Here is a 19,486-nt window from a genome sequence, read left to right as displayed (position 1 = left end):
AAATGAAGCAAACTGTTCATTTGTTCATTTGAGATATTTAATGACTTGACATTATCTAAAAACAGTCCAATATGTCCCTTGTAGTCCACTCAGGAGAACTCGGCATCCTTTAGGTTCCTTGTGCAATGGAGAAGTTTACAAATTGTCCAACTCTTGTCTGTTCTGGACACAATGAGTTCAGTTGACACTAGGCAGGTGGGCAGTACAGTCTGTGTTCCATTCCATATTTTACAGCCCAGCTGGGTTGAGAGTTGATCTCGTGAGCATTCTCCCTGTGCTTACAAAGAATGATCCTCCCAGAAGAATCACAACTCTCTGAACTTAACTGGTTTCATGATCCATGTTTCTTGTTTATCTACAATTGTGGAGGAGAAAAACAGTCAGTGCCTTAAAAGTATTAAAGTCTTTGTTTACACTGGGCCATTATAAAACATGTAGGCCTAATGAACGTTTCTCCCATGGAAATAAACGTGATCTGATCTTACTCACTGTGATCTGTCCGGCACTATTCCACTCGGTTTGGACTCTCCATTCGGTTTGTCATTGGCCTTTACGGACACAGTGGCTGCTACCGGCTTCCCTGCGCGTTTCTGGACATTCTGCTCTGGGTGGAATATAATGGTATACACCTTGGGAATGTAGAGCATTCCGAGAGAAACCGTGGCACTCAGACTCATGGATACGGTCAGTGTCATGGTTTGAATATACATCTGAAACAAAGAACAGGATGGAGGTGTTCTCAGTCAGTTACCTGTGTGATTTATTGATTTGTATTCTTCCCCAAGCCTACATTGGATTAGGGTTATTGATTAATATCCGTCATTGTGCAAGTACATTTGTACATCTGTGGTATTCGTCTATTTATGCTTTCATTATACACAGGTTTAAGAAAATCCTCAAAGGTACTTGAATGCATTTCTTTTACATTCATTCATTTGAAAGCACAGAAGGTAGTGTTTGTTGCCTGCAGTGAATGATTTATGTAAACCTGAGTATGTGCACTCAGGAGTTGGGTCTATTTCTGGACTTTGATAATGTCTACCATTCACTGCTCTTCATGTACTTTAAGCCCTGCAATAATAATAAAATAATAATAATGATAATGATAATAATCAGAACTGACTTATCTGATAAATTATAAACATATTAGCTAAGCAAACTTGTGTATTACAGGAAAAGAAAAAGGCACAAGCCATTAGTCAAGACATGCTTGTGCCATGAATAAACTATTGAATGTATAAGCACAGATCCTCTGCACCAGAGTCAATGAGTACCCATCTCACAAACTACTCGTCTACATATTTTTCTTTATCATGTTTGTCAGTCTTTCACTGGACCTCTCCATTTATAAAAGGAGATACAGTGATGCATATATGCATTGTGCAAGTGGTCCAATGGCCATATACAGTATTCATGTCTGGCCCCATGCTAGTGATGATGTAGTCTAGACTCTACATCTTAAACATTTTTATGTCGAGGACCCCCAAATTGATTGATGATCAATTGATGTATTTGGCTGCAGAAAGTTCTCCATCTGAAAATACTTTGTGCCAGGGAGCCCCAATAAGAGAAGATTTGTAGGGATTTATTTTATTCAAAATGATTCCAACATTTTCACAATTTTTAAAGATTTTTCAAATATTTACTAAAGCTATTTTTGAATAGCCAATTAAAGTGTAAATTGAGTTAAAGTGGTTAAACTGACTTTAATGCTATGTATAAAATGTTTGCCTTGGACCCCGTGGAACCCCCCAGTTCTGCCTGGTAGTATGTTCCAAAACCTCCACCGGTTTTATGAGACCCATAGAAGTTACTGTTGCTATATTTAAGTCTTTTCTAAGTTGTGTTTGATTTAACAGAAGGAGGGCTCTGAGAGGCCTTGCTCATCTGACCTTAATTTTCTTCATGTCCATTAGGAGGGAAGTGAAAAGAAGTTAAAGCACTTCAGGGTTTGATCATTTCAGCATGGCTGATTCTTAATACAGCTCTACATTAGTCCTATTTTTCAACTCCTTCACATTGTCCTAGTGTTTTGTGACTGCCCAGCCTGTAAGAAAACTTGCCCTCCGCCAGAGGGGACAACAGATACCAGATGTACCAGTGTGTGTACCGGCTGAACATAAAGGCAACATACATTACTCTATAGTCTCTCTTCTGTCACATTGTTAGCTTGAAAATCAGTTATGTTTGCATTTGCATTACATAATCATCATGTGGCAGTTACGTTATTCAAGAGAATGTACTTAAAATTATGTTCATGAAAAGAAAAACCAAACCGTTTCTCACCTTAGACTCAGACTGGGCTGTGCCGAAGAAAATGGGAACAAATGCCAACCAGATGATGCATGTAGTGTACATGGCGAAACCAATGGGTTTGGCCTCATTGAAGTTCTCCGGCACTCCCCTGCTCTTTATGGCAAATGTTGTGCATGTGATCATCAGTATCAGAGCGTAACTCAGACACAGAATGAGGGACAGGTCTGACATGTCACATTTGAGGAGGCCACGGGCAAACTCTGGGTTGGGTGGTTTCTGCTCCTCATAGTCTATGATGGCATGGGGGGGCATCACGCCGAACCAGATGAACACACCAAGAAGCTGCAGCCCAGGAAGAAGCACAGAGTTACTTTTTCTCACACACACACACACAATTTACAATTTAGGCATTTAGCAGAGTACAGACTTAATCCAGAGCGATTTACATTAAGCAAGAACACACACACACACACACACACACACACACACACACACACACACACACACACACACACACACACACACACACACACACGGGTGTAAAGTAACAAAGTACTCAAGTAGGCTACTGTACTCAACTAACATTTTGATGTATCTTTACTTGATATAGGCCTAGTATAGTTACTTTGTAGATTTGGATTATGAGAAAAAAAACATGCATGAAACACTTCAGCCCTATGGCTATTTGAACCAATTTACAAGCTCACAACGCGCTGTGAGCTTGTAGATCTGCTATAAAAGATTTTGAACACTTGTGAAATGGATAATGAGTACTTTTACTTTTGGTACTTTATTAAATAATTTCATTTGCAAATACTTTTGTACTTTTACTCAAGTACATTTTTAATACCTGACCTTTACTTTTTTCCACCACTGCGCACACACACACACACACACACACACACACACACACACACACACACACACACACACACACACACACACACACACACACACACACACACACACACAATGTACCTGGACTGAAATTAGTATGAAGGTGATGATTATCTGCGATGTGGGGCTGATGAACTTTGGGGGAGTGACAGACTTCTTGCCCTGTTCAAAGATGCGATAGATGCGATTGGTCTTGGTGAGCATGGCCGAGTAGCTGATGGCCATGCCCAGCCCCAGCAGCAGCCTGCGCATGGCACACACGCCTATGCTGGGCTCGGCGATCATGAGGAAGGTGATGAAGTAGATGAGGAAGATGCCCGTCAGCAGCACGTAGCTGAGCTCCCGGCCGGAGGCGCGGACGATGGGCGTGTCATTGAAGCGAATGAAGGTGATGATGACTCCAGAGGTAGCCAGGATGCCCAGGATGGCAAGGAAGAGGGGGAACAAGGCCCACCCAGAGGCCCACTCCAGCTTGACGATGGGCGTCGGCCGGCAACCCGTGCGGTTCTTGAAGGGCCTCATGTCGTAGGGGCAGGTGTCACAGCTGAACTCGTCCAGCTGGTACTGGTAGCCGTCACACAGCTCACAGTGCCAGCAGCAGGGCACGCCCTTCACCATCCTCTTCATTTGTCCCGGGTAACACGGGTAACTGCACACCGAGTCAGGGACCGTACGTTCACCACCTGACCACTGCATGTCCTCAGGCTGGATGTGCGCACACACACACACACACACACACACACACACACACACACACACACACACACACACACACACACACACACACACACACACACACACACACACACACACACACACACACACACACACACACACACACACACACACACACACACACACACACACACACACACACACACACACACACACACACACACACACACACACACACACACACACACACACACACACACACAAATATGAGCTCACTGAAGACTCTTCAAAGCTAAATATGAAAATGAAACATGCTTAGGATTATATTGAAAATATCAGGTGGCCCGGGCAAAGCTTAGTGATATTCATAACATATGGTTAATGGTTCAGCCCACCCAGTACATACAGTATATAAGGTGTCAAAGTGTCCCTGAGCAACACATTTCACCCCTAACAGTCTCCCTGTTTGGCTGACAAAAGGCCATTTTTAAAGTGCAAGTTATGCATCAAATAAACAGGAAAAATAATTACATTGAGTCGTAGGTGGTTTGTCCACTGGCCAATGACTTTGTAGCCAGGGTTGCTCACATTAGACAGTTGATACTGGAAGATGTCATATCGACCGGGAGCATCTCCATTCTCATTGAACATCACACCAGTTCCTGCACTGCCTGTTTGATGGAGACACAACAAGGATTTAATGACAATAACTCAATCAAATATGTGTACAATAGTTGAAAAGGGATTAGTATTGTAATGGAAAAGTATTGTACTCTAATTCATACTTTATCACACAAAGCCAGGTGTTGCTTTGCCGAATGATAGTTATATTATTTTCAGTGAGCCAGAAGTCTGCGTTCCTATCTTATGGAGAAAACACCCACACATCATCATCAAACACAACCTGTATTTACTTGGTCTTACCCAACCATGTCAAAGCTGAGTGCAAGATGCTTTCTCCATGAAGGCGTATACAGTCTTCTCAGTGCTCTCTGGTCTGTTGCCCTAACATGATTGAATGTTCCTCTCAGCTCCCTTCAGGCATTCAATTTGAAAGGCTTCCCATACAAAGGTCAGCCAGCAAAAAGGGAGATGTAAATAGGAATGCCTTCATAGAAAGCTTCTTCCATTCCAAACAGAAACAGAAGAGAAGAAAAGAAAAGAAAGAAAGGCATGGACTAAAAGAGGAACAAGTACTGGGTGGATGGTAGAGAGCAGAGATGCAGCCCTAGGGAGAACGTGTGGGTACATTAGCAGCAGTAGCATCATCAAACTGACCGCTCTACCTCTCTGCCATGTGATGGAGAACTGGAGTCAAAACCAATGTAAACTTCAACTGTTATCTGCAGCTACTTACAGTACTGTTATCTTCAGCTAGTTTGATTGCTGCATTGTACTGTATACTGTACGTTATATAGTGTGTAGCTGCCATCAGAATTACATTTTTTAGTTAAGTTCATAATATTTTTGTTTTGGTCAATTTCATGTTTCTATGTTTCTCTACTTTGTTTCAATGTGTATTGAGGTGATTTATGTTGATTGATTGATTGATTGATTAAGGTCACAGTAACTAACCTCTAAACAGCTGAAGCCTGATCTGTTAATAAGCAAGGGTAGTTTGGACTTTGGATCACTGTTAATTAGCAGAGCTGGGCAGAGGCCGTTCATTCTGAACAGAGCTCCAGGTACAACAGCCATTGCTGCTGCCTCATGTAAAGTCAAGATATGCTGTTTAAGAGTCAAGATACTGATAAGTTTCCCCCCGTTTATTCCCCCCAAAGTGGATGCGGCCAATGAGGTTGTTTGTCTGTTTATTGTAACTTGTGTGAGTTGTCAGCAGCGGTTGTTGCTGTTCGTACAAGTGACCTGCTCAGAAAAGAGTTGGATATAGAAGATGTCCAGGAGTTCTTCTGGACCGACTCAAAGGTCGTCCTGGGGTATGTCAATAATGACACCAGGCGATTTCATGTTTTCATGGCAAACCGCATTACACGAATCAAGGAAAGTACCAATCCAAGTCAATGGAGACATGTAAGCTCTTAAGAAAATCCAGCGAACCATGTGTCAAGAGAACTCAAGGCAAAAGCCTCATTGCTTCCAACTGGTTTACTGGTCCAGATTTTCTCTGGTGCGACAAGCTTCCCAGCAGAGATATTAAAGTGGGAGACATAGCAGTTGAAGACCCAGAAGTTCGTAAGACCATCGTACATAAGACCTTGGCAACAGAAGTTGCTTGATCGTTTCCTGAAGTTCTCCAGCTGGACAAGTTCAGTCAAAGCCATTGCAAGACTCATGCATCGTCTCAAGGAGCTTAAAGATTTGACGTCAAGAACCAATTAATTCACAAGTCTGGAAGAGAGAAAGGATGCTGAACTTACCATCATAGGTATTGTCCTGTCCAGAGAGCAACCTTCTCTGAGGAAATCCGCAAGGATAAGACCTGCAGACTGCACCGACTGAATCCCTTCTTGGATGAGCGAGCCATCCTCAGGGTGGGAGGATGACTAGAGGATGACTGTGATCTTATCTATCTACCGGAGGGGACTACATAGTGTGTGTGTGTGTGTGTGTGTGTGTGTGTGTGTGTGTGTGTGTGTGTGTGTGTGTGTGTGTGTGTGTGCGTGTGTGTGTGCGAGCATGCGTGCGTGCGTAAAATTTACTTGACCACTCTCACCCCATATAACATAAAATGTTTCATTTCAAAAGAATGGCATAGTGCAGTGGTTCTCAAAGTGGGGTCCAGGGACCCCCAGGGGTCCTTGAGGGTGTTCCAGGGGGTCCCCAGAAATGTATCATCAAAATCATTTTAACTAAACCTTACATTTTGAAAATAAGCCATCTACAAGCTCACAACGCGTCGTGAAGATATGACGTGTTATGAGCTTGTAGAGCTGCTATTTTAGAGAAATCTTGAAGAAAATGTGAAATATCTTTACAAATACATTTGGGGGTCCTTGACATGAAGATGTTTGAGAACCACTGGCATAATGGAACCAGGAGCGTTACTCCACATTGTCAGCTCACCATTGAAATTGACACTGTGAATGTAATGGAGTAAATTCTTTCCTTCCACAGGATCCATCTTGTCACAGACACCCATGTAGCCAGGACACAGGTCTATGTGCATGCTGTGCAAAGCATGGGCCATGGCATACACTGCATCAATTACAAACTGCACCTTCCCCTCTTGTTCGTACTGGGATTCTTGACTGATTCGTTCCTCACCTGAAGGACAAATGGATTGATTGGTAAATATGAAATATAAAACTATGAATATTGTACTATGTATGTGTGTGTGTGTGTGTGTGTGTGTGTAGTAGTAGTATATTTTCTGACATACAGGTTAATAACCAGCACTGACCTGTACATTTTCTTCTACTAAGGTCTTCACCACCCCGAGTTAATTTACATTTGAAGTCATCCTCCCAGAACTCTCCAAACCAGATATTTCTTCTGTTGTTTTCCAGAGATCTTGAAGTGAAATACTGGTCGAAACCTGAAACAATGAATGCATCCAACGAAACATGTCACAAAGGCAAGGCAAGGCAGGTTTATCTACTGTGTTGTGTACAGTACATACACAAAGACAATGCTTTACATAAGGCATGAAAAGTCATCTCTTTATGAATGTGAAGAAGAATAGAAGAACAAAAAATAAATAAGAGAGGCACAGAGTAATGGTCAAAGCACATTTATAGTTGTAGATTTTCTACTCTACAACCTTTTTCGTGAATAAAACATTATTTTGACCAATCATTATGGTAGAGTAGGCTATATGTTAATAAAACAACTGCAGTGGATGTAGTTGGTATACTGTACGTCTGTACGTGCTCTTCGATTGAGAAATTTAGATCCTGTGGTCAGGTGGGATCACTACTGGTTGACAAGTGGTATTGCATCAAGGTCAAAATGCAATTTATTTCTGCATTTATTTCTGAGATAGAATTCCCAGCATGCCTCAGGTAGCACATACATGTTTAGTGTTTTATTTCTTTATTGTGTCATTGTTTGCTATGAGGAATGCATTGGGAGATCTATTATGAATGCAGTGGGAGAACGATTATGATCGATGTTTGTGTGAGTAATGCCATTGACTTGACTTTATTTAATATATAGGTGATTATATGTGTATTCATTTTGGGGAAAATGTGTGTGATGTGAGGGTGAGGATTAGCCAACACCAACTCCCCCTATCCAGCATGCAGGCTTCAGAGCTCTGCAGTATTACTGGCTCCGCTGTCACACCCCCTTTCCCCTCAGCTGTGCCTTTGGTTGGCTCCCATACTGTCAGTGGACCTTCAGATCCTGTTCTGTCAAGGCAGTCTGGGCACCAAGTCATCAACTACCTCAAGCACCATCCTGTTGGCAATGGTTCTGACCTCTGTGTTGAATGACATTTGTTTTTGTTTTCTTGGCATTGAGCTTGAGGCCGATCTTTCTACACTAGAATTCTACTGGTAGAATTGGTAGTTCTCTTCCTTTCTCTGCTGTGTCCGAGACTAGGGCCATGTCATCTACATAGTCGAGGTCAGTGATTGTGATGGGATGTCCTCGTTGACTCTTCCTCTGTAAACAGCGTTAAACACAATGTCTCCTCCCTGCCACTGATTGCAAGTCTCAGGGCATGGTCCATCGCCACAATACACAGGAAGGGGAACAGCTAGGATATCACCCTGTAGGAATGCCTTGAATATCTTAAAGTCTCCATCATGGGTCAGAGCTTGGCTCGAGTCTGACTAATAGCTTGCCACCACTATCATCCATTTATTTGTGGGTCGCGGATCCATTTTCTTGGATCACGACTCACGAGTGAATATCCCTTTGTTTTTTGTTTTCTATTATAATTTTAAAAGATTTTCTAAAGATTTGTATGACAAATTCACACATTTTCATGAGTTCAGTTCAGACTATCCAGCATGTATTTTCCACCTCGGAGGAAACTCTGGTAAGGCCAGCAGTGTCGGTAGGCCAATCAGAGGCAGGCGGGGCGTTACCATGTCTATGCTCGGACGTAGAAAAGATGTACGCCTGGGGACCCCAGAGCCTCCGAGCCCTGAGAAGAGAAGGAGGTGTCTGCCTCGGCACCTTTGTGCTGTATTAAGAAGGGTTACTGGGACGGTAAAACCCATTAGGTGGAGGCTGTGTAGCAGCCCCTGGGGTGCATATAGGACGTGAGAGGAACTCCCAAGCATGCCTTGGGCTTGGGGCACACACACATGCTATATTGTTCTGTTATTGTATTTTCTTCGCTATGGGGAACGCATTGGGGGGGATTTACGTGTTTGGGATGTGATGTCGCTGTTTTTATTTTATTTAACCCATTCGGGAATGCCTTTTGGCGTTTTAAGCATTATGTTATACCTTAGCTATTGAAAAATAGCAGATCGGTGCCGCGCTACGAGCGTGTAGATCTGCCATTTTAGAAAAATCTTGAAAATGTGGCACAAATCTTTGAATACCGGTACAGTATATATTCTTACACAGTGAACGTTTTTAACTCAAAGCTTTGCTTCCGGGGAGGCCCCTGGAACAACATTTTCAGATGGGAGTCCGTGACCAAATGCAGATAATTCTGGGGTCCTTGACATGAAAAGGGTTGAGCACCACTGACATAGAAACATAGGGTTTTTCAGAAAACTGTCAGGATTTAGAAGCCATTTAAAAAAAATCTAAATGGGTTATTAGAGGGTATGCACATGTATACAGTAAAGTGAGTGGCAAAGTGAGTTTAATGTCGTTTAACGTCGTTTAATGCAATCAGATAGGACTTTTCTGTTTGGATGTATGCAAGTAGTTTTTTGCCACTCAGTAGGCATTCCCGCATAACTCATCAACTAATCAAATGATTCCCGAGCGCAGTATGGCTGCAGCTCACCGCTCCTTGGCTGCGGCTCACCGTTCCAAGAGAGATGTGTTCAAATGCGGAGAACAAATCTCACTGTGGTAACGTGTGTGACACATACGACTTTGACTTGACTTTGAACTTCCGGGTATGATGATGTCACGTTACATAACGACCGTTACGCAACACTGGTCACGTGCATACCCTCTAATTCTATTGTTTATATGTGTTGAGTTGAGATGGTTTGGTTTGGTAATGATCAAGCATGCTTGATCATTACAACATTGATCAGAAAATATGCTACAGGTACCGCTGTAGAGGCTCCACTGGGCACCGCTCTAGTATCTATAAAGGTAACGGGTACGCTCGCCCCTTTTCCATCTCACCCCACTACTCTACCTAGCTGTAAATAACAAACATAATGCATGTTTGTGATTATTTAAAAGGTATTATCATATTCATTTATCATTGTTAAGTTCACTCTGTATATCCACGGGCATAATAGCATGATGTTGCCATTACAAAACATGGGCTGCATGGAAGAAATGTGATTAATAAAACGAAATGAACTGCTAGACGGTCCTAAATTAACTTAATTAAGCAGTCACCGTCTCTGTGACATGTTGTTCTTTCTAAATTTTACAGAGTATATCGATCGACTACTATGCAATCAAATAAATCTGTATACAAGAGAATTTCAGATTTCAGAGAGGGAGGGAAATACTATTTAACTGTTAACTACATTTAGAAAAATGGCGGGGGGCGAGTTGGTAAAGGGGCGAGCAGTCTCGTATTCTCTATAAATGCACAAAGTCTGCACGTCTGTACGTCTGTACGTACGTACGTCTGTACGTCTGTAATCCACGTAACTCGAGAACCGTTCGCCCCACCGATTGCAAATTCGACACACGCGTTCCACCCCACCACAGGGGGTGCAGTGCCCGGTGTCAAGTTGGTCGGACCCACGGTTGTCCAGAACCGCCCCAAAAAGGCCTCTGCCCGGGCTCTGGACAGGGCCCCTGCCCATGGTCCATATATAGAGCTGACCTGTTCTGACATCACATCACTCAATATTTGGACATCCATAAGCTGGCCTGCCCTGTTCTGACACCCCATATTTGGGTGTGCCTGACAGAGAGACACATACAGAAATATCCATATATGGGCATAAAAGGGACACAGACAGATGGGTGGAAAGGATACTCTGCATTTCCAGTTGTCCAGAACCAGCACAAAAGCCTCATTTGACACGCTTGACAACTTGACTCCATATATGGGCATAATAGGGAGTAGGGACACGTACATAATAACTGGGTGGGGCATTCATTTTCGGTTGTCCAGAACCAGCACAAAAGCCTCTGGCCTGTTCTGACATCACAACACGGGCACCGCTCTAGTTGATATTAAACAAAAGAATGTGTATAAACTTCTGGATCTCCTAAATATGAATTAGATCTTCATATAGTTAGTCTTACCATCGATGGAAGCTCTTTTAGGCAGGATTGTGACAGCGCCCTCTGCCACGTCTTCCTGGTCTAGAATGGGTGAACTTTTGGCCCCCCAGCTGTCAGAGCCCACAAATAGGAAGTGACCCGTTAGGTTGGCCTTCTTCGCTGCCTCCAGCACCCGTCTGGAAGACGACAGAATATGGCTTAGAACAAACAGTACACAAGGTCCGCTTTGTTCTTCAGCATAACAATAACAGCTGAATGTACAAATGAGAAATCCAGGTGGTTCGGTACTTAATTAAGTTGAGGAAATAATGCATTAATTTTAATTTATACTACGCCGTCTGATGGTGTCGTGTTCTGGAAATAGCAGGTCTATACAATCATAAGACAAAGTGTTATTTAAAGCAGGCTTCTGGAAATCACTGGCTGTATGTCATAGTAGCTTACAATAAAACATATTTTGTATAATTGTAAAAGAGGCACATTTCAATATATGTGACCTGCTCTACTAAATTCAGTCAAATGTGGATGAAAGCATATTTTGATATTAATTATTGCATACGTTTTTAACTCCCACTTAATTATTTAGATATATATTACAGCATCTCTGGCTTTTTAAGAAAAAACAAATCTGGTTCATGTCTGTCCTCTGGCGCTAAGTGAAACAGAGTGTGACTCACTTGATGTCATCCTCATTGGCAAATATTATAACCCCACGAGCATTGGAAGTCTCCATCAGTCTCTTGACAACCTTATCAAATTCCCCTGGCCTGGGTTCTCTGGGAATCTTTATGGACTGTGCTATACACAGCCCTCCTGTGGAGCACACATAGAAAATCCGTCATCACTTCACATAATATTCTGCATCATAACTGAGGGAATGTCATGCAATGCAGTGGACTAAATAATATGCATCAACTGCTTTTGTAAAGCTTTTTGAGTTGAGTGTTGACAAGGACTACTACTACTACTACTACTACTACAATATAGTTACTGCAAGAGTGAGGTCTAGCCAACACCAACTCAGTAAACCGGGCTCACAGTTGGCCCGGGCGGTTAGCTCAACCGTCTGGGCACCTAGGCTGCTGAGCCAGCCTGACTGTGTGCCGCGGGTTCGACTCCCGATCCCGGCGGCCTTTGCCGTGTGTCTTCCCCCCATCTCTCTCCCCATTTCCTCTCAATCTACTTAAGTTATAACCAATCAATAAAGGCAAAAGAAATAGACCAACCTGCTTCTCTGCATATCTGCTGGAAAGCATCAACACCACTCTCTCCGTAGTTGCCCTCAGAAGCTATGGTGGAAACATAGTTCCAGTCCATGGCCTTGACGATGTCATACATGGCTTGGGCCTGGTAGGAGTCAGGAGGCACTACCCTGGTGAAGAACTCATAGCGGCTTTTGTCACTCAGCTCTGGAGCCGTGGAAGCATAGCTGATTTGGGGGATCTGCAGTAATAGAGGGTCAAGTGGAAAATCAGCTAATGGGTGATTTTTAGGTCAATAATGGAATACAGAATAAGAGAACATCAACAACAAGGACAGGCATTGAAGCATATGGGTGGGTTCCGGGTGCCAGTGTAGCAGAGTAGGCGAGATTTGTCTTTGGATGAGTGGGACCTGGGAGATGGGTTTGAATCCAGGTGGTTACATTAACATGCAGCACCAGGCCACTGGTCTAGGGTGGGCTGTATTGCAATCCAATTCAAGTGAGATTTGTGTTTAGTACTGACATTTTCGTGTCGCATGGCCATAAGGGCCCGGGGCCTAAAAAATTACTCTAGCCCAGGGGCCTCATATAAATCCGGCACTGACCAGGCTCCATTCATTCCATTCTATTCATCGCATTGTCTAGAGACAAAGAAACAGCGTGTTAACATAATGCTCACACATAATACCTTTTAGATGACAAGTTGTCAGACATTAAAAAAAGAAAAGAAAAAACTGCACTATCATGAGGGAATGTTCATCTCTTGCATGACCACTGTTCTCAGTGTTCTGTATAATCCACACAGGATGGGGGCAACCTTGCAGTGTGATCTGATTCTTTCCCGAGCTGGTTTGTACTGAGGATACAGCCAACATCATAGTGAAATACAGATGGTACAGACCTCTGCTGTAAAAGCATTTGTTTAAAAAAATGGATGAGAAGATTAATTTAGTGGTGCGTTACTTCCTTAATGACACAGTTTATGTCGACAGGCTCAACCCTGACCCTGTTAATGCCAGGACTCGTGGCTTAACGGTAGGCCCTCTAGAGAGGAGGACAGAAAGGTAGACACAAGGGGTTGTGGGAGAAGGAGAGAAGGAGAGAGGAACGAGAGAACCATTTCACAGATTATCAGGAAGGATTATGGGGTTTTTAGTCAAATTACGTTAAGCACAGTGGGAGAGAAATAGAGATCAGGAGACTAGAGAAAGGTTAGCATTTCTCAGCTGTAAGCCATACAATATATTTAATTCTGATGGCCACGTGCAGCTTAATTTTTCCTCTCTGCGTTAACCCCGTCCTGTCGAGCTCAAATGTCGCGGCCGGCCTACACATTATGAACCATATGATGTTCTAGTATCGAGGAAAGTCCATGTCAGATATGGCCCTCCCTCATTGTGAAACACATACATTTAAAGAGCAATGACGTCAACTATGTCAGGCAGAGTCATCACACCATTTAAATGTACCGAATGCAGACACAATCGTGACAAGACAACACATCCTCCCAAAATTAATCCTACAGATGAGATAGCAGCTTTTCTCATTTATCTTTAGAAATCAACAAGCTAGATCTGCTATTTTCACTATTTCATATATATATATATATATATATATATATATATATATATATATATATATATATATATATATGGTTCTGTGGCCCATTGTTTGGAAAACACTGCCCTAGAGCCTAGATTATATGAACTGTCAAACAAAGCAAACTAAATTGCAACCCAAGAGCAAGCATTATGTCACAGTCTAGCACAGTATCTCCTTATATCAAACAATGCCAAACAAAAGAAAAATTGACAAACTTATTTTGTTCATTAAAAATAAAATAACACTTTGGGGGAGTGTTAATGGTTCACTTTTAAGGGAGGGGGTTTTGTGCAAGTGGCACTAAATAGTGTTAAGTAGTTGTTTATTCCCAGTTTTGTTTGAACTGTTTTGCTTTAAATTCCTAATATAAATCTAATAAAATCAACAGTAAACTCATTCTTATTATTTGTATTAGTTTATAAAATTTGGTCATTAAAAGAGGAAAAAACTTTTTTTTTTAAAGAAAAGAAACATGGACCGAAAAAGGTGTAGGCTGAAGCCTTAGTTTATTGTGCTCATCACCACATAGTTAACTAGATAAAGTGCCCCTCGGGGCACAGGTCTCCACCAGGGCAGGTCAGGTTGTGGCCTCCTGGTGGTGCTATAATAGGCCAATGTGAAAAGGGTGCCATTTCTTCTTACGGCAATTGGATGATTTGGCATTTTGTTCCAAAAATGTGTTTTGCAAAAATACACCTGTTGGTGGCGCTATAACAGGCCAATGTGAAAAGGGTGGGATATATTCCTCAGCCTAGTAGGAAAGTCAGTGAAAGATTTCACGTAAATTGCATGCTGCGTTCATGATTTGAGGCTTTTTGTTCAAAACAGGCCAATCCTGCAAATTTTGAAAGCCAATGTTAGCCAATTAGGATGGAATATGAAATATCGGACAGATCCAGCGTGATCACATGGCTATAGAGATAGTGTGTAACGATTTGCGGGATTTTTGGACATAATCTGGATGAGTAATATCAAGAAATGTGTTTTTCAAAAGTCGGCCTCCTGGTGGCACTATAACAGGTCGTTCTGGAAATGTTGGCTTTTACGGTGCCAGAGATTAGCTGGTAACAGACGGACGGACACACGGACGGAGTGCAAAACATACTTGAACCTGGTTTCCTACGCTAGTGCTATTGAGCTAATAGAGCCTGCCTTTTTGCTCAGGGGATAAATAGAATCTTTACCATCAGGTCAAAATTTGTGTCAGATCCTAATCTGTATTCTGTAACATGACCTTTGACACAATCTAAATGTCTCAATATAAGAGCAGGGAGACAAAATACAACCACCCGAATTGTATAAGTTATATTGTATGAACATATTCTACGATAGAGTGGACTATCTGTATAAAATTACATTGTTCATTCAAAAGAAAAAGTTACTTAGTGCCGCTTTAACCCGTCAAACAATATCATAGACTGTCATGCCAAAATGACATGAATACAATCAAAGCTGCACATTTTCAAATTATAATTTTCAAAATTCTCTAAATTATAATTCAATAATATTGAACAGTAGACTGATCATTTTGAAGGTGTGGGTGTGTGGCTGCAGTAAATTGAGTTTGTGCTCTCTAGCAGTGATCCACATTAAAGTCAACATTGACTAAATTACTAACTGGTTGTTAGAGTAATTCATCCAATCTTAAATTGTTACCGTTGCATATTTGTTTACAATGACAAACAGCAGTGTGTGAATGGTGATATTTAGAACATTTATTTCAAATCTCCTGTCACACCAAAAGTTGCCAGTGTCAGATTTTTTTTTTTATGCTACTCATGTTTGAGATATGAACTCTGACTCAGTCATAACTAGATCAAGTTGGAGTCGGATGCAGATGCTCTGCACAAGGTCAATAGGAAGTTGAGGAATTGAGAATCATCCACAGTCCGGAGTAGCACATATGGACCCTACCATTTAGTATAAATCTGCCTCACACCAGCTAGCCTACAAGTTACTGATATCCTCAAACCGATGTCATTCCTCTGCTCTGATGCTCTATTTTCAGCCCTGGGTCCTGAGCTGCTGAGAGGGGCTTAATGGAGGATGGTAACTCTAATTCTGTAGTTAACATCTGCCCCATGTGTAAGCCACCTCCTTCTCAACTAATATCCACACCATAAAGAATATTGCAACAACTACAGCCCTGGAACGTAGGAAAGGGGGATGACCAGTTCAACCCACTTTGGACCATTCATTTTTCAACCAGAAACATTACTATGGGGCCATGTTGCTAATTCATGCAGTGAGAACATGACATTATGAGGGATTTACACCGTGTCCTATCACTGAATAAGCTGTGCAATCAATTATCACAGGTCAATCATCTCTGATCTCTCCAACAGAATACTGAATGCATGATGGATGTTGTTACGGATTGTGAGTCCATTATCAACAGTATCAACATCCATCAACATAACTGAAGTGTTGCTGACAAAGTGTCTATTTTGTTATGCTAAATAACTGTAGAGGTACTTTCCTCTTATTTGTAATTGTCCATTATGTGAAAATTTAAAGTACAAGCAGTATACTGTACGTACATTTGAAGCCAATATATGCATGCATTGTATGTGGTTGTATACAGTGGAGGTTAGCAGGACTGTGGTGTACTGTGTAGTTCCTTGGCCTATCCTATATGAAATAGCCAATTTACAAGCTCATAACGTGTTGCAATGCATAGTGAGCTCGTAGATTTTGCCAAATATTCACCTATTATGACATGCCCAGAATAAGGATACCAGGATTCATATGGTTAAGAGAGGTGAATGATAGGAGAGCAGGGCAGCTCGCAAGCAAAGTCATCATCAAACCACAAGGATAGCTTCATGTGAAATGTTCTATTTATAAAGCCTTAAAGCTGATGTTTTGGGAGCATTTTTGTAAATAGAAATATTTGCTATAGACTTACAGTATTTACATAACACCTATAGGGCTGTATTTTGCGTGTCTTAAGCACCAGGTCTTATTCCCTAACTTGAGTAAACTAAAGACCTGGAGGCGTGATCAATGCCATTTGGCTATTCTGAGTGGCCAAAGAGCATTGATCACGCCTCCAGGTCTTTAGTTTACTCAAGTTAGGGAATAAGACCTGGTACTTAAGACACGCAAAATACAGCCCTATATAATGTCCAAATTTCCACATGTTTGACAACTGGTTCTATTCTGTTCTACAATATTCTAAAGAGTGTGTGTGTGTGTGTGTGTGTGTGTGTGTGTGTGTGTGTGTGTGTGTGTGTGTGTGTGTGTGTGTGTGTGTATGTGTATGTGTATGTGTGTGTGTGTGTGTGTGTAACACATTTCTCACCGCAAATAGTCGGAGGACATTGGCCACCATGATGGACACAGAGCTGCCAGACGCCCCAATGACCCCAACCACCCTCTCTGGTTTGGGGATGATGGGGGGCTCTCCATTGGAGCAGCGTACATCAGAGTTGTCCTTCTGGATGAGGGCCTGGACAAACGTGAGAGACTGCTCCAGGGCATAGGTATCTCTAGAGCAGGTGTCCAGGATGCGGGCCCCCAGAGTAATATTGGGCAACAGGTCAGGGTCACTGTTGATCTGGTCCAGGGCATACAGCATGGCCTCCATGCGGTGAACTCCCTTCTCCCTCTTGATCTCTCCACAGGGCACACCAGCCGGCCCCCGAGAGTGCACAGGGAACAGGCCGCCCACTATGATGTCTCCCTCGATCTTGATGGAGTGCGGCTGGGTGCCCTGGGTAGCCGTCGAGCAGGTATCTAGACCAAGGAGCAGCATCCACAGAACCCAAAGCCACGTCTTCAAGTGAAACATTGCACCATGTCGACAGCACGGCATGGGCAACTGGGTCCGTAGGGTTGTCATGGCAATATTCACCAGAGGTAACTGCATTACAGCACCAGGCTTCCCCCTTATTTACCTTGGACCCCTAGTGACAATCACATAATATTATGTAAATACATTTAATTATAATTATACATGGGATAAGTATTTAGTTAAAGCCTCACTATTTCACTTTTTATGAATAAAATGTAATTGTGTCCAACCTGTATCATAAGAGCATGTTAATAAAACTATAACTTAATAAAACTATAACTATAACTGCATTTTGTCTCCCTGCTTTTCTATTGAGACATTTAGATCTTTTACATCTTTTAGCGCAACGGTAATAATGTCAGCGCTTCAGCAGGAAACCAGGTTCAAAACTGGGGTAGAAGAGGAAAGTTACATAGTGCTGCTTTAATAATTTAGCTAATTTAGTTTAATTAATATAATTAATTATGAATTATAGAAATCAATAAATGATGTGATGACAGAGTGCATCAATTCACAAGTGCACTCTTTAACATGATTTCTTATTAAAGATTGTTTCTATAGATGTAAAACATTATCTACCCTTTAGAAGTTATTAGACATAAGTGCAAATGTGGAACACATTTTGGCGCACCAGAAAGCACCAGCAAATGTAATATATATAATAAAGAAATAAATATAAAAGAGAGACAAAACAAAATATTAAATATTAAATAGAGCTGTCCAGCTGAGGCTAATAAAAGAGAATATTTCACACAGCATGCAGGATGACACAGAATAAATATTTCAAAGCAGACATCAAGTGATGAGACATATATATCAGCTACAAATGGTTATACCCATAATTAAGAGTAACAATCCAGCTCATTACAGTCTAATATTCCCTGGTTTTGCAGAGATTAAATAATGTTTGGAAAGACCGAATTAGTCAAACCCCAAGCAGTATTAGTAAATGATATACCATATGTGTGTGTGTGTGTGTGTGTGTGTGTGTGTGTGTGTGTGTGTGTGTGTGTGTGTGTGTGTGTGTGTGTGTGTGTGTGTGTGTGTGTGTGTGTGTGGTGGGGATTAAAACTCTTACTGTGTAAAATAATACATTTTTTTTAGTGTTTCCTGGAAGAGATAAAACAAAATTCTTACCTTCCCGTCCCACACTTACTGGTCCCGATGTCATCCATGTGATGAGCACTCACTCTGATACAGGCCTTTATCCACAGTCCAATAGTTGAACCCATTTAGAGGCAATGCTCTCCTCTCCTTTGGAATAGTAAGTCCTCTGTCATGTCAGGGCGGTATATGGGCTTTCTCAAAAAAAGTGAAAATTGTCTAAAAAGTATGAAAATGTTATTTAAACATCCTTGGTTAAGTTTAGTTCATGAAAACAAAATTAAAATGCTGAGGTATAGCATCATGGCAGAATCACGGACAAGTGGAAGAAAAGCACAACATTATAGCAGTGAGATTCTACAAATTGCTGCCAAATCCCTTAAAAGCCCCCCCTCACTCACTCACTCACTCTCTCTCTCTCTCTGTCTCTCTATGACACTCCCCCTCTCTCTTTCCCTCTGTCTGTCTAGTGGAACCTCTCTCGCTCTCTCTCAGTGCACTAATGGCCACAGATTGGGATTATCATGTGGCCGTCTGTGAAGAAAGCTCTAGGTGGACTAGCCCATATTTTTTTCATACAGTGACATCAAACACAGAGCCACAGACCCCCCCCCAACACACACACACACACACAGAGAGATTAGATGAGCAGTGAT

The 19,486-nt window shown here is 41.9% G+C and overlaps 1 protein-coding gene across 1 annotated transcript; it reads right to left on the bottom strand.

The window, feature by feature from the left end:
• Window positions 1-158: 158 nt before the first annotated feature.
• grm6b (glutamate receptor, metabotropic 6b) lies at window positions 159-17,534 on the bottom strand. Its single transcript, XM_080792864.1, has 11 exons — window positions 17,235-17,534; window positions 12,351-12,567; window positions 11,802-11,937; window positions 11,146-11,300; window positions 7,190-7,324; window positions 6,853-7,053; window positions 4,360-4,499; window positions 3,235-3,858; window positions 2,287-2,598; window positions 490-710; window positions 159-355 (listed from the first exon to the last, which is right to left on the bottom strand). Exons 1-11 carry the CDS (start codon window positions 17,517-17,519, stop codon window positions 352-354), a joined length of 2,430 nt encoding a protein of 809 aa, XP_080648990.1. The 5' UTR covers window positions 17,520-17,534; the 3' UTR covers window positions 159-351.
• Between the last annotated feature and the right edge of the window lie 1,952 nt (window positions 17,535-19,486).

The sequence above is a fragment of the Protomyctophum bolini genome, assembly GCF_963924005.1.
Source record: "Protomyctophum bolini genome assembly, chromosome: 2".
Lineage (NCBI taxonomy): Eukaryota > Metazoa > Chordata > Actinopteri > Myctophiformes > Myctophidae > Protomyctophum > Protomyctophum bolini.
The sequence above is the reverse complement of the archived record's forward strand: the minus strand, read 5'-3'. Positions and strand labels throughout refer to the sequence as shown.